The sequence below is a fragment of the Pinus tabuliformis genome, chromosome 7, assembly GCF_031772625.1.
Source record: "Pinus tabuliformis cultivar Carrire ecotype Pingquan chromosome 7, CPIR1, whole genome shotgun sequence".
Classification (NCBI taxonomy): domain Eukaryota; kingdom Viridiplantae; phylum Streptophyta; class Pinopsida; order Pinales; family Pinaceae; genus Pinus; species Pinus tabuliformis.
In genome coordinates this window covers 671,042,461-671,057,228 of record NC_142293.1, presented here as the reverse complement: position 1 = coordinate 671,057,228, position 14,768 = coordinate 671,042,461, and the positions used below count along the sequence as shown (strand labels likewise).

The window sequence follows — 14,768 nt, the reverse complement described above, 5'->3', positions numbered from 1 at the left end:
ATACAAATTAATTAAATTTGTTAAACATTTTATAGGAAACTAACATTAACTTTTATCATAGAAATGAATTTTTGTTATATGGTTATTGATGAGATTGTAATGGTACACCATTTCAATTTTTTATTTTTTTATTTAAATTGTATTTTTATTGTAAAAATAGATTCAATTCAATAGAAAAATCTTTAGACATAAAAACACTTACTTCATCATACATTTCAAATTTATACAGTTAAAAAAATCATAAGAAATAACTATAACTTTATTTAAAATTATTATTGATAAAAAAAATAGTATATAAGTTAAACATATTTACATTTAAAAAAATATGTAATGAGATTCTTAACCATGGAGATTCTTGTTGTAAATAGGTTTGTTTTTATGATAACATGGACCAACACCATGAATCATCAATACTACATATGCCCAAAAAACCATAACGGAGATCATATGAGACTTGTCCATATAACATTTCTTTTAATTAATGAGTTTATTAAAAGGGAAAAAATAAAACATTTATCACAATACCATGGGTCAATATCATGAGTCATCAATACCACATGCCCAAAAAACTATAACTAAGTTCATATGGTACTTGTTTACATGACATATTTTTTAACTAATGAATTTATTAAAAGGGAAAAAATGAAAAACCACTTTGAAAATAAATCTCAGCCTTTGATTTATATATATTATTAAAAATATTTTAGAATATACTATGGAGGTTAAATCTATACCATCAACTTAATAATTATTGATAATTAAATTACAATTGTGGAAGTCTTTTATAAAATAGATATGGTCACATCAACATAATTATGTAAATTTATAATTATAAATTATAATTTTTTCCACTTTCAATTATTTTTTTATAAAGTTTAAAAATATATTCAAAAAAATAGAAAGGTATTTGCTAAACCATTGGTTTTGACATAACTAACTCAATAATATAAATTATACAATTGATAAATTCCTGTAGACATCAATTTATCTTAAACATTAAAATACCTACATTATATATCTCACATTGGGAAAGATTTAAAAAATCATAAAATATAACTAATATAATTTTATTTTAAATTATTGTTATCATTATTATTACAAAAGAATTAATATATGAGTTAAACATATATATATTAAAAAAAATGTAATTCACCATAGTTAAACCACTGAAAAACGGGATTTTTAAAATCTCTACCAAATTTTGGACAAAATTACCCATAAAAAAGTGTTCCAAAAAAAGACATTTCATCTATTAATTAGATTATGCAATATTTTATTATTGCAATTTCAATGATATAATTTACTATTTCAATTTGTTTTTACTTAAAAAAATAAAAAATATAATCATTTCTATATTAAAAATATTTCAACGATATAATTTACGATTTCAATTTTTTTTTACTTAAAAAAATTAAAAATATAATCATTTCTATATTAAAAATAGACCACCTTATACCATTACTGTAATTAGAGTGCTTTTCTTGAATTTTGATATGCCTATAGTTTTCATTAGAGTCATGAGTAGAACAATGTTGAGCATGCCATATAGTCAAGTGGAATTTATATTTGGAATTTTGATGTGACATGGAAAGTATGGAAAACTTGAAATTGGAAACTTGTCATATTTACATTATCATTATATTACTAAATAAAATAAACCTATAACTAATTTATTATTATATTATTACATAAAATATAAGCATAATTTTATCTATTATATTATTATATTATATTATTGCATTTTTATATATTATAATAAAAATCGAAAAAAAAATTATATTATAAAAATTAATATTTTTGGTTCATTTTGTTAATATGAAACATTCGTAAGCATTATTATACCAAATACTTATTATACCAAACAAGGGACCATTGTCATAGTGGTAGTCCCTGCCGAGGTTAAGAACCTGGGGCCGCTTGTTTTGCATTGTTTCTTGCACTGGATTAGTATATCTGGCAAAAGCCTCATTCAAAATCCTCTGCTTCTACTGGCTAAGGGATTGAACGGCCGCATACTCACTAAGGGATTGAACGACTGCAAAAAAGGCCTGCTTCTGGTTCAGATTTGGCATCTGATTGGTTTGCTCAAGGAGAACGGTCTGTAAATTGTTGGATTCCCTAGTAAAGCGTTAGATGACTATTGAAACCAAGTCCATACCATAGCCAATGGAATGGAAATTACATGGCAGTCCCGCATTAACTGCCTTCACCTCAGTTCATTAAACATAAGTAAAGTTACGTCCACATATCATTTTCATTAATGATGATTAAAATTGTTCTCCTTTTTTTAATTAAAGTATGCTTAAAGGTCATGATCATTTATATTATTATTTCTTATAAGTATCATTTTTCAAAAAATTCAAACATCTCAGAGTGTTATAGTTTTCAAAATTGTATTATGTATACTTTAAGGAGTTCGCAAGAGATTTTAAATAATAACTACGATCAAGCAAAAACTCACGTTAAAATTGCCTATTTAAAACATTTAATGGGAAATGAACGATGGATAGGTACTTCATGGTTCACCTAATCCAAGAATCATGATGAAACCATGATTTTCTGACTCGTTTATGCACATTAGCGATTACCGAAGTGCCAAGAAAACTGTCATTTACACGAAGAAAATAAATGTAAACAATACAACACTGTAGTAGGACTGTTTCCGAAAAGCAAAATAAACATAAAATTAGAAAAAAAAATAAAAAGGAAAAGAACGTGTAGGATCGGCACGCAAGGCTTGCATGTAGCCCACGTGCCCCACCCCCACTTAGCCAAGAATCTAACCCAAGCCAGTCGTTCATTCCCATGGAGTGCATCATATAGCTTTTGGGCTTATTGATTTTGCACTGGAAAAGACTGGTGCACGTCTCAGGCACATCAATAAGGAGTGACACTCCCTCGTTTTTTATTTTAGTCTGTCTAAAATTCTATGTGGCCCCATTTTGCCATGCAAGGTGCCATATGTGTGACCCTTTTGCATGTATGGCATATGTTTCTGGTAGCAAATTCTGTTTGAGGTGCAGGAGCAACATTAGCAAATATGGATAGACCACAAGCATGTGTTGATTAAACTAATCCGTGTGTAGCGCCTCTGAAGTCGCGAAGGTCTCTAAAAGACCGTAGTTGTACCCTATATATCTAAATCAGAGATATCTGCGAAAACTGGTTCTGAAGAAGCTGAAACGGAAATTGAAAAATCAGGTTTAGTTTGAATCAATTACAACTCTCTTGCTACTGCTTGGGGGATTTCATGTTGTATTTCATTCTCTAACAGTCACCATGGAGCGTTTATCCTGGCAAGGAATAGAGTTCCTTAAAGTGTTTGAGATATCACATTGCAGGTTGACTTTTGCAGACTAACTGTGGTGAGATGTTCTATGAATTATGGTGGTTGTAGCCGATCAATTGAACTTCCTCCCTACAAGCATCTCCTCAACGTCCTGTCAATTCTGCATGTCAGCCAAATTTGTGAACAATAGTGGAAAAACATTATGTATGTCAGTCAGCCAAATTCATGAGCAATAGTGGAAAAATAGTGAATGAAGAGCGTAGATGAATATAAAGTTTGTCAACAAACAGTAAGTGAGACTGTCTCTCGCCACTTTTATACCTTTTGATTGATCCCAATTGAGCCCTCTCTTGCTTGTTCGGTTGCTTCAGGTTCTCATAATATTATAAGGGGAGCTGCTTGAGGCCTTTTTCTCTCTGAGAGGACTGAGAAGGGGAGATGTGGGATCTTGAAGTGAGAAAGGTTTCTTGCAGTTTGTATAATGCAGGAGAGTCATGGAAGCCGTGTTTCAAATGTGGGTTGTTATGGTAAGCTCGTTCACTCCGACTATGCTATTTTTGTTGTTGAACGTTGTGATTAGAACCATTTTTATTACTTCTGGGATGCATCAGAGTAATAACACCAACACGAGTAACAAGGACTTGAACTATGGAAAAAACCCATCTCTGCATCTCTGTTATCCAGACTGAGCAACATTACAATTAACTCTGTGAAATTGTAAGAGTAATTTTTTATTTTTTATTTTTTAAATAAATGTCTGTCGAAATTGTTTTTAAATGATTTATGCATAATTTTTTTGAAATGATTTGTATTTGTTGGACTATAATGCTAACATTGTAAAAGAAATCATTTTTTTATTTTTAAATAAAGAGACGCCTGTCTATTGCTGGGAAAGCAGTAATGCCTATGATGCGAATGAAGAGAATTTGAAATTTTGCATTACTTTCTTTTGAAATTTAGAAATCCAAGTTAAGTAAATGCTTTAGTAACTGAGCAAATAACAGTGCTTGAATTCCATCACTCTAAGGGACGATGGCGCGCACGCGTAAGGGACTAGGCTGAAGAGTTCCTCGGTGTCGACTGCAGAATCGACGCGGCTAGGGTTTTTTACCTTTCTCGCTCTGTTTTACCGCCGCGGTCACAGCTCTGGGTCATTACTGCCACAGCATCTCCATTGGATTCTCCACCAGTCGCTTTCGGTTGCCGTTCAAGAGACAGTTATGGCTGACATGGAGCTAGAGGCGGTGGACTACACGGAGGATCCTTCGCCGGACAAGGCTATTTTCGGGAACCCTAGCTTTGCATCTCGCTCACAGTTTGCGCCTTCTTCATCTACGACTGCTCCGGATCTGCCGCAGCACCCGCCCTCCGTCTCGCTGGCCGTTCATCGCACTCCTCAGACATCTGCAGGAACATACCCTATCGATTCACCACAATTTGAGGTCCCCCCGCTCTCGCCGGGCTCACTGCATTTCTTGGCTACTCATACGCCCCCTTCGCCCTCTTTTGATCCGCTGGCCCCTCCCCTTCTTTCGGTGCCCTCCCCCCCTCCGCCGGTTCCCCCTGCATCTCATCCCTCTTCTTCGGGAGTCCGTCCCTCCGGCTGCTTCGAAACCCCTGCTGTCAAAGTTAGGCCCGCAAAACCCCCATCTCTGGATGGTATTACCAATCCCCTGGTCGACCATCCGTCGGCTCCCCGCACCTGCAAAAAGAAGATCAAGTGCATAAAGGCTACGGCCAAGGACATTTCCATTAAGTTCGACGAATCGAAGCCTCTCGGAGACCTCATGGACATTGCCAACACTGTGTTGGTAGGGCATGTTAGGGGAAGGACATACTCGGTGAAGCGGCTCACACAATGGGTAAAGGAGATCTGGAGCGGTGTTCTTTTCGACCTACCTGTGGTCCATGCCCTCCCCAGAGGATGGTTTTCCCTCCACTTCTCCAAGGAAAGTCACACTAATCTGGTTTTGGGCAGATACTGGCATATTGAAATGGCCCCGGTCCTCCTCAAGAGATGGAATCCCCTCTTCGACCCAGAACGTGAACAGATCGGAGCCGGACCAATATGGGTACGCCTACCAGGCCTACCACTGTCGTTTTGGGCTGAAGAAGTATTCATTAGGATCGGAAATGCCCTGGGGACTTACCTGGATTACGATCGCACATATGTTGAATCTGGGAACCGAACCCTAGCGCGGATATTGGTCCATATTGACACCCATGAAGGACTTGAGGAACAGATCACTCTGCAGTGGGGAAGGTGTATCAGAGTGCAGATATTGGACTATGAAGGAGTCCCCTTCCGTTACAGGCGATGTCACAAAGTGGGACACATTGCGAAGGACTGCCCACTCAACAAGAAAGCAGAAGATACTCCGAGAGGTACCCCGGCTCCAACCAGGACGGCATCTCCCATTACCTCTCGTCCTACCTCTTCGGGCCCGCCCCCACCATCAACCTCTCCTGTGGTCGATCCGGGACTTCGGCAACCCTCACCGCCAAGGACCAGGGCACGCTCGGCAGCAGAAGCTGGTATGGTCTCGGGTATTCTTTCCCCACCCTTGCATTCTTCTTTTGATGATATGAATGAGTATGGATCCTCCTCACAGACTTCCATGGTTCACTGTGCATTATCATCTCCCCCCCTAATCTGCACCACTGATCCCATCATTTCCACCTCCTCCCCCGTGACTAGCCCCTCCCTGTCTCCCTCGGAGCCCTCCCCTCCTCATTCATATTTTCTCCGGTCCAGGACTCTAGCCAAAGAGCCTCCTATCAGACATTCGGGTCTGGGCATTGCAGTACCTGAGGGGGGATCCATGAATCCCAAAGGAAGAAATCCCATCTCTCAAAGGCTATTAAACAAGCCGGGGCAGAGGTTGTATCAGGCCGGAAATCGACCATTGACAGGGTCCTTAGAGTAGGACACACCCCGAGAGGTGCTCCCCCATGAAGTGCCTATCCTTCAACTGCAGAGGATTGGCTAGTTCCTCCAAGAAACTAGCCATGAAGCGGCTCATTGAATCTGACCCTATCGATATCATCATGCTACAAGAGACCCTCTGCTCTACAGATCAGATTACTCGAGCCATGCAAGCTTTGACCCCTGGCTGGATCTTCTCTGCCATTGATGCCGTAGGCCGATCTGGAGGTCTGGCCATTGGTATCAACCCTCGCTCCATTAAGGTGGACTCGACTTGGGGAGGATCGGGTTTTCTAGGGCTTGACATATACTCTGCTAAACTTGGTATGAACCTCCGAATTGTAAATGTTTATGCCCCCTGCACCCAGAGAGAATCGTTCTGGCAGCATCTTCTACATCTCACTATGATGAATGAAGACCGGGTTGTTATTGGAGGAGACCTTAATTTCTCTCTGGGATTCAGGGAGTCATGGGGCTCGGCAACTCAATTTGACCCCATTACCGACTACATGACCACCCTGCTTGAGCAAACAAATTTTATGGATATACCCATGCAGAGAATACTTCCCACATGGAGGAACCGGCGGGTAGGGGATGCTGCACTTGCCCGCAGACTTGACAGATTCCTTATGAAGGAGACACTCCTTCAGCGTTTGCAACACTACAAACAATGGGTTGGCTCGGGGGGTTTGTCGGATCACACTCCAATATACCTGGAGATTCAGGGTCCATTCAAGAAACCCAAGGCACCTTTCAAATTTAATCATACCTGGCTGAAGGATCCATCATATGTCAAGATGATATCGGACTACTGGTCCTCTCACCCTATCAATGACACAGAATCTCTTGCTAAAGGGTTCTGCAGGAATCTCTCTGAAATTAAACATATATCTATTGTTTGGGCAAAGGAGAAACAGGCCCGAGACACTGCACAGCTTACCCATATTGAAGCTGAATTATGCTCTCTCACCGACGAAAGGGGGCTGGGGTTCATAACAGCAGCAGATAAATGCAGGCTGATTGAATTGGAGAATCAAAAAGCAAAGATCCTCAAAGAGAGAGAGGAATCCATTAGACTGAGGAGTAGGGCATTATGGATTCAAGCTGGGGATGAAAACTCGAAGTTCTTTCATAGTTTTGCCAAGAGCAGGAAAGTATCAAATACTATCTGGAAGCTCCCTACCCCGGATGGTGATATCGCAAATACTTTTAACAAGCTCGCTCATCTGGGCACCACTCACTTCAGGGAGCTATACAAGTGTCCCCGTGAAGTAAATCTGCCTGATATCATTAATGTGGCAAATCACTTCCCGAGATTTGTGGAGGAAGAAGATGTGGAGGCTCTAAATGATCCGGTCTCGGCAGAGGAGCTGGAAGGAGTGCTGAAATGGTTCAAAAAAGACAAGAGCCCTGGCCCGGATGGATGGACCATTGAATTTTATTTAGCCTTCTATGATGTACTGGGACATGACCTGCTGGGCGTGGTCGAGGAGAGCAGGACTTCGGGATCCATCTATCATGCCATCAATTCTACTTTCATTGCTCTTATCCCTAAATCTGACTCCCCTGAATCCTTCGATGATTACAGACCTATCTCCTTGTGCAATTGCCTCTATAAAATCATCTCTAAGACCTGTAGAAACTTTTTCTACAAATCATCTAGCTCCGATACCATGTAGAAATTTTTTCTACAAATCATCTAGCTCTGATACCATGTAGAAATTTTGAATAATATGACACATATTCAACAGAGATTATCCTGATCATACAATTTAAGCGGAACATGTATAATACATAATCTCCTCTACGTTGATCATCAAATTACAGAAGCAGAAACATCCATAGGCACACATAGAAGCATCAATCAAACTCATAAACACAGTATGTATCCCGGGGAAAGCATCTCGCTAAAAACCCCACACTATCTGTATATTATATTGATTGAATCATGTAACAATACAAAGCATAATACTTCTCACAAGTATCTCCACCTGTTACACACAATACAGCTCAGATTTGATCTCCAAATCTCTCGCGCTGCTTGCCTGCCTCCACTGCTCAAACCTGCTCGAGAACTGATGAGAATGGCTTCCCAAACTCGATTTTACACTGCAAAATAGTCACCCACACTATGTTGGACGTGAGCAACAGCTATAATATCATGAAGATACGTGAGCAAACTCATTGGCATACTCAATCCTTTGATTGTGCAAATCATCATGCACAGCTATAGTCACAACTGATAGCAATCTGATCCTCTAACACCTGTCCCTGCTGAACTGAACATGCACTGACATGCAACTGAGTTAACTGATGTATTCTATAGTTGCATTATGAGTTAATAACTTGTGAATTAATTAATAACTAATTCACCCAACTCATCTTTAGTCTATTGATCAGTTAGACTAAATACAACCAGTTTAACAAAGCTAAACTGAACACAACTCCATCAACTGTACCTCCAGTCCACTAAACTCAACTCACTTGAGTTCTAACTGAAGTCATGCATGCAACAACTCAACTGACTCATAAGAAAAGCGTATTTCCTTCTGACAGCTGCATGTGCCACCTCTGTAGCTCAAACTGAAGTGCTCCAAGAGAATAAGATCAAGTTTATAGTCCAAATATTATTGTGAGATAATAATATTTGACTTTTCTATTTTTGACAGCCAGTCTAAAAATAGACTTTGATCACTCACACTGTGATCACTCACACTTTCATCAAAAATAGAAGTCCATCTATTTTTCCCAACTTGATCAATCATCCATAAACATAGACATGATCCATATGTCTAAAAATAGACTTGCGCCAAAAATAGCCTGCGGGCCCACTTAGTGAAGGCGACTCTTTTCACTAAGCTCCATCATCTTGTTGCAATCTCAACAAGAATTTCTTGTTGCACACTTTTCAACACTCCCTCTCAACAAGAAAGGCTTCCTCTCAAACCCAATCCTGTAACTCTGGAATGTTCTCCATGCAACACATCTGGCCGGTCCACTTGCTCTGTCATCAAAGTCTCTGACTGCTATTGCCTCTGTCGACTGAAACTCTGCATCTCTGTGCTCTTCAGTATCTGACTGCTCTAGCCTCTGTCACTTTGATCTCTGACTGCATCCGTGCTGCTGCTGGTTCTATCTCCCAGCATTGCATCCGCACTGCACCTCCCAACTGACCTCCCTGTTGGGATAGAAACACCCTCTGATGCTGAAGCTCTACCTGCTGCTGACAAGTGCTCCCTCTCTGATATCTGCGCTACTGCAACATCTCCATGCATCTCGCACCATTGCACACCTCTCTGTGCCACCTAGCACTGTGCAAAACACTTGTGCCTCTCGCATTGCTACAGCCTGCTAGCTATGCGCTGTCCTGGGATTCCCTGCACTGTCGCTCTCTCTGCCGCTCCATCCGCATCTGTCTCTACCCAATCAGTCAGTTCCTGCTACTACACATCGGGGCTCCCGTAGCAAGGTCTCATCCAAGAGGTTGGGTACCTCAAGGATCTTGCCCCTCCTCCTTGGGACAATCAATCCACATCACCCCACCTCCTACCTAGAGGTATGGATGCATGCGATCCCTCAGCCCACCTGGCTTGAAGTTTCCCCCTACTGGAGGTCTCTGGATGAGTAGATGTCTCTACTCGATCTCCTCTCAGCTTCCCTTGTTGTGGCTGCTCCACAACCTCCTGAAGCTGCTGCACCAATCGTGGCTCCTCCACAATCGTCTGAGACTTCTTCTGGCTCTGCATGTTGAGAGGTAATATACGCTCCCTCTCAACCACCAAGTCTCCATCAGTTGCCTCGCTACTCAAGGCTTTGCATGCATCTTGAACCTCAAGAGCATACAGGTTCCTGACCCATGAACCAATCTCATGACAACGAAAGCATCGCACCTTCGACTTGTCAACTTTCTTCCCATCACTGGAAGAACAAGATTCGAAAAGAGAAACCTTCTCCTTCCCCTTCTTCACCTTACTCGCTAAGGCACAGTTCTCCTCATCCTGCATGGATGAAGAACTGTCTCTGGTGCTCCGTCTAATCTCCTCCTGCATCAAATCTGACCATGGTCGTTCCCAATTTGGCAGTTTCTCCCTTCTATTCACCGAGTCCTGGTAGCTATGCCAACTCTTAGGAAGGTCAAGGAGTCCTAGACTCACCATCCTCATCATCAACAGTAACCCCCACACTTCCCAGCTCATCTCGACACTGAGTGAACCTCGTGAGATACTGGGGCATACTATCTCCATTCTCGAACTGAATGTTTCTGAGTTTTATCTCTTGCTTTGGAATTAAATTCGAATTCCACCAGCATAAAACTCAACTGCTTCCGATCTAGAATTCGTGAGAATAGTAGATCTGATGATCAATCCTCGCTTGATATCCTGTAAAAATCTCTTCTACAAATCAAGCTGCTCCGATACCATGTAGAAACTTTTTCTACAAATCATCTAGCTCCGATACCATGTAGAAATTTTTTCTACAAATCATCTAGCTCTGATACCATGTAGAAATTTTGAATAATATGACACATATTCAACAGAGATTATCCTGATCATACAATTTAAGCGGAACATGTATAATACATAATCTCCTCTACGTTGATCATCAAATTACAGAAGCAGAAACATCCATAGGCACACATCGAAGCATCAATCAAACTCATAAACACAGTATGTATCCCAGGGAAAGCATCTCGCTAAAAACCCCACACTATCTGTATATTATATTGATTGAATCATGTAACAATACAAAGCATAATACTTCTCACAAGTATCTCCACCTGTTACACACAATACAGCTCAGATTTGATCTCCAAATCTCTCGCGCTGCTTGCCTGCCTCCACTGCTCAAACCTGCTCGAGAAATGATGAGAATGGCTTCCCAAACTCGATTTTACACTGCAAAATAGTCACCCACACTATGTTGGACGTGAGCAACAGCTATAATATCATGAAGATACGTGAGCAAACTCATTGGCATACTCAATCCTTTGATTGTGCAAATCATCATGCACAGCTATAGTCACAACTGATAGCAATCTGATCCTCTAACACCTGTCCCTGCTGAACTGAACATGCACTGACATGCAACTGAGTTAACTGATGTATTCTATAGTTGCATTATGAGTTAATAACTTGTGAATTAATTAATAACTAATTCACCCAACTCATCTTTAGTCTATTGATCAGTTAGACTAAATACAACCAGTTTAACAAAGCTAAACTGAACACAACTCCATCAATTGTACCTCCAGTCCACTAAACTCAACTCACTTGAGTTCTAACTGAAGTCATGCATGCAACAACTCAACTGACTCATAAGAAAAGCGTATTTCCTTCTGACAGCTGCATGTGCCACCTCTGTAGCTCAAACTGAAGTGCTCCAAGAGAATAAGATCAAGTTTATAGTCCAAATATTATTGTGAGATAATAATATTTGACTTTTCTATTTTTGACATCCAGTCTAAAAATAGACTTTGATCACTCACACTGTGATCACTCACACTTTCATCAAAAATAGAAGTCCATCTATTTTTCCCAACTTGATCAATCATCCATAAACATAGACATGATCCATATGTCTAAAAATAGACTTGCACCAAAAATAGCCTGCGGGCCCACTTAGTGAAGGCGACTCTTTTCACTAAGCTCCATCATCTTGTTGCAATCTCAACAAGAATTTCTTGTTGCACACTTTTCAACAAGACCATTGCAAATCGACTTAGACCTATCCTCTCCAGATCCATTGCCCCGCAACAATTCGCTTTCCTTGAATCTAGGCAGATTCATGAGGCCATAGGTCTCGCCCAAGAAGCAATACACTCCATATGGTCTAGGCACCTTAAAGCCATCCTCCTCAAAATTGACCTCTCAAAAGCCTTCGACCGGGTCAGCTGGCTCTATATCAAAATGATCCTAATCCACCTGGGTTTTCCTCATGCCTACATCTCATGGATCATGGCCTGTATATCCTCCCCTACCTTCAGCATCCTCATTAATGGCTCGGCCTCCCCCTTTTTTCATTCCGAAAGAGGGCTGAGACAGGGTTGCCCCCTATCTCCCCTGCTCTTCCTTTTGGTCATGGAAGGACTTAGCCGCCTCATGGACTCTGCAAAAAGGGCTGGAGATGTAGGGGGCCTCCGCATATCCGACCTATGCGCTCTCACTCATCTGCTCTTCGTGGACGATGTGCTCATCCTTCTTGACGGTAGTGTTCGAGACTCTCGGACTTTCTCAAAGATCCTACAACTTTTCTCTGCTGCTACAGGTATGCTACCAAATCAGTTGAAATCAACCATCACTTGCACTCGCACTTCGGTACAGGAATCCCGGCTAGCCCTTCAGGTATTCCCCTACAATGTTCTCCCTCTGGATAGAGGTCTCAAATATCTGGGTTTCAATCTGAAGCCTACTTGCCAAAGAATAGTTGATTGGGTCTGGTTGGTTGCCAAATTGGAAAAAAGACTCACAGGCTGGAGCTTCAGATACCTCTCTAGGGCTGGCAGATTGGTGCTCATTAAATCTATTTTAGAGGCTACCCCGATATTCTGGATGGCACTTGCGTGGATACCGAGGAATATCCTAGGACGACTACAGCAGCTGTGCAACCGATACCTCTGGAATGGGAATCAGGATAAAAGAATTTTTGCTTGGATTAGCTGGAAGAAAATATATTTGCCCAAAAAATGGGGAGGATGGGGTCTCAAAGACCTTCCTGACTTCGCTATGGCTCTTGCTGCTAAGATGGGATGGACCCTATTAACTAGTCAAAACCTTTGGGCTCATGTATCCTACCACAAATATATCTGGCCCCAGAATATTATGGATTGGGCTAGATTACCAACTTGGTCATCGAAGGGATGCTCATATATCTGGAAGGCCCTGATTCATTCCCTTCCCCTCATTCGAGACAATCTTGTATGGAGAATTAATGATGGTTCGTCGGGCAGGATTGGCCTGGATCCGTGGATCAACAGTGGGGGCAGACACATCCTCAACCGTGACCTCATTACACACCTACATAATCGAGACATTCGGAATTTTGCCCATATCACCGATCATCTGCGCACAGACATATTTTCCCAAGCTTGGAAATCGGCCCAGCAACTCGATCTCCCCCCGCAATGGCATCAGGAATGGAGTGACTATATTATTGCATTAACTGAATCCCATATCCGCATCAAACAAGGACCTGATGAACTCATTTGGTGTAAGGCGGATCATGGTATATACGCACCTAAGTTTGGATACAGAGCACTCATCTCTCACAGAATACCTGATCCTATACCTTCGTGGTGGCATGTCATTTGGAAGTTAAAGGCTCCACCCCGCTCCAGATTATTTTTCTGGTGTGCCCTCAAAGGCATCGTCCCCACGGGCGAGCATCTTACTCGCAGATCCATCTATGGACCTTCCTGGTGTACATTTTGCAAGGCGGCATCTGAGACCTCGGATCACATTTTTCTCCATTGTCCGGCTGTACACACTCTATGGAACAACATATGCACACAATTGGGCATAGCGGGGAATTGGAATGGGGATGATCTCTCGAGGGCATGGACTGCATGGACTCACAGCCACCCGGGCTCCAAACTCTTAAACCTTCCCCTCGTGGCAACATGGTATACTTGGCTAGCGCGGAATCGTGTCATATTCGAGGAACAAGCTGTTTTTTGGCCCCGGACAGAAGCTACCATCATCGCTGCGTATCAAGAATTACCCGACCCTCCCCCCCCTCGATCAAGGTCGATACAGGCACTGCCCACTATTGACAAATCGACCCCGTGGGCCTTCTTCGATGGGGCAGCAAACCAAACGGGTTGTGGAGGTGGATTCGTACTGCATATAAATGAACACCACAGATACCTTGTAAAAATGGGATTCGGCAGAGGATCAAATAATTTTGCTGAGCTCTCTGCCATTCAAAATCTACTGCATTTCGCTTTAACACATCAGCATACAAATCTTAACATATTTGGGGATTCAATGATGGTTGTTAACTGGATCAATAATGTCACTACATGTCATACACACACTCTCAGCAATATATTATATGATGCTCTCACACTCAAAGCAGCATTTAATCATTTCTCTTGTTTACACATCTACAGAGAACATAACAGCAAGGCTGACAAATTATCCAAAGAGGCCTCGATACTACCCAGAGGCGAATGGCTAATTGTGGAGCAGAAAGGGACTGAAGAGCACAGGTTTTATCATAGGCCATACATAGACCAGAGAGAACAGAGGGACAACAGTCCCGATAGCTGACAGTAATGGATAGTATTTTTTGTCATGATGGGAAACTGTACATAACTATGGTTATTATTTTGTATGCAAATGGATCCTATGCGATCTCGAACAGGCTAAAACAGCCAGACATATGCATGTATCTAGCTCTTTTTTGTAATATGCTCTGATACAACACCCTGCGAGGTGAATTTTTGTACGAACATCACAGCAATGCCAATGGCATCTACTATATGTAATTTTCTAACTTAATGAAAATTACTGATTTTTCCAGTGGAAAAAAAAAAATGCTTTAGTAACTGAATTT

The 14,768-nt window shown here is 41.3% G+C and overlaps 1 protein-coding gene across 1 annotated transcript; it reads left to right on the top strand.

The window, feature by feature from the left end:
- Positions 1-6,298: 6,298 nt before the first annotated feature.
- LOC149249246 (uncharacterized) lies at positions 6,299-14,482 on the top strand. Its single transcript, XM_089452438.1, has 2 exons — positions 6,299-7,605; positions 12,199-14,482. Exons 1-2 carry the CDS (start codon positions 6,299-6,301, stop codon positions 14,480-14,482), a joined length of 3,591 nt encoding a protein of 1,196 aa, XP_089308564.1.
- The last annotated feature ends 286 nt before the right edge of the window (positions 14,483-14,768 follow it).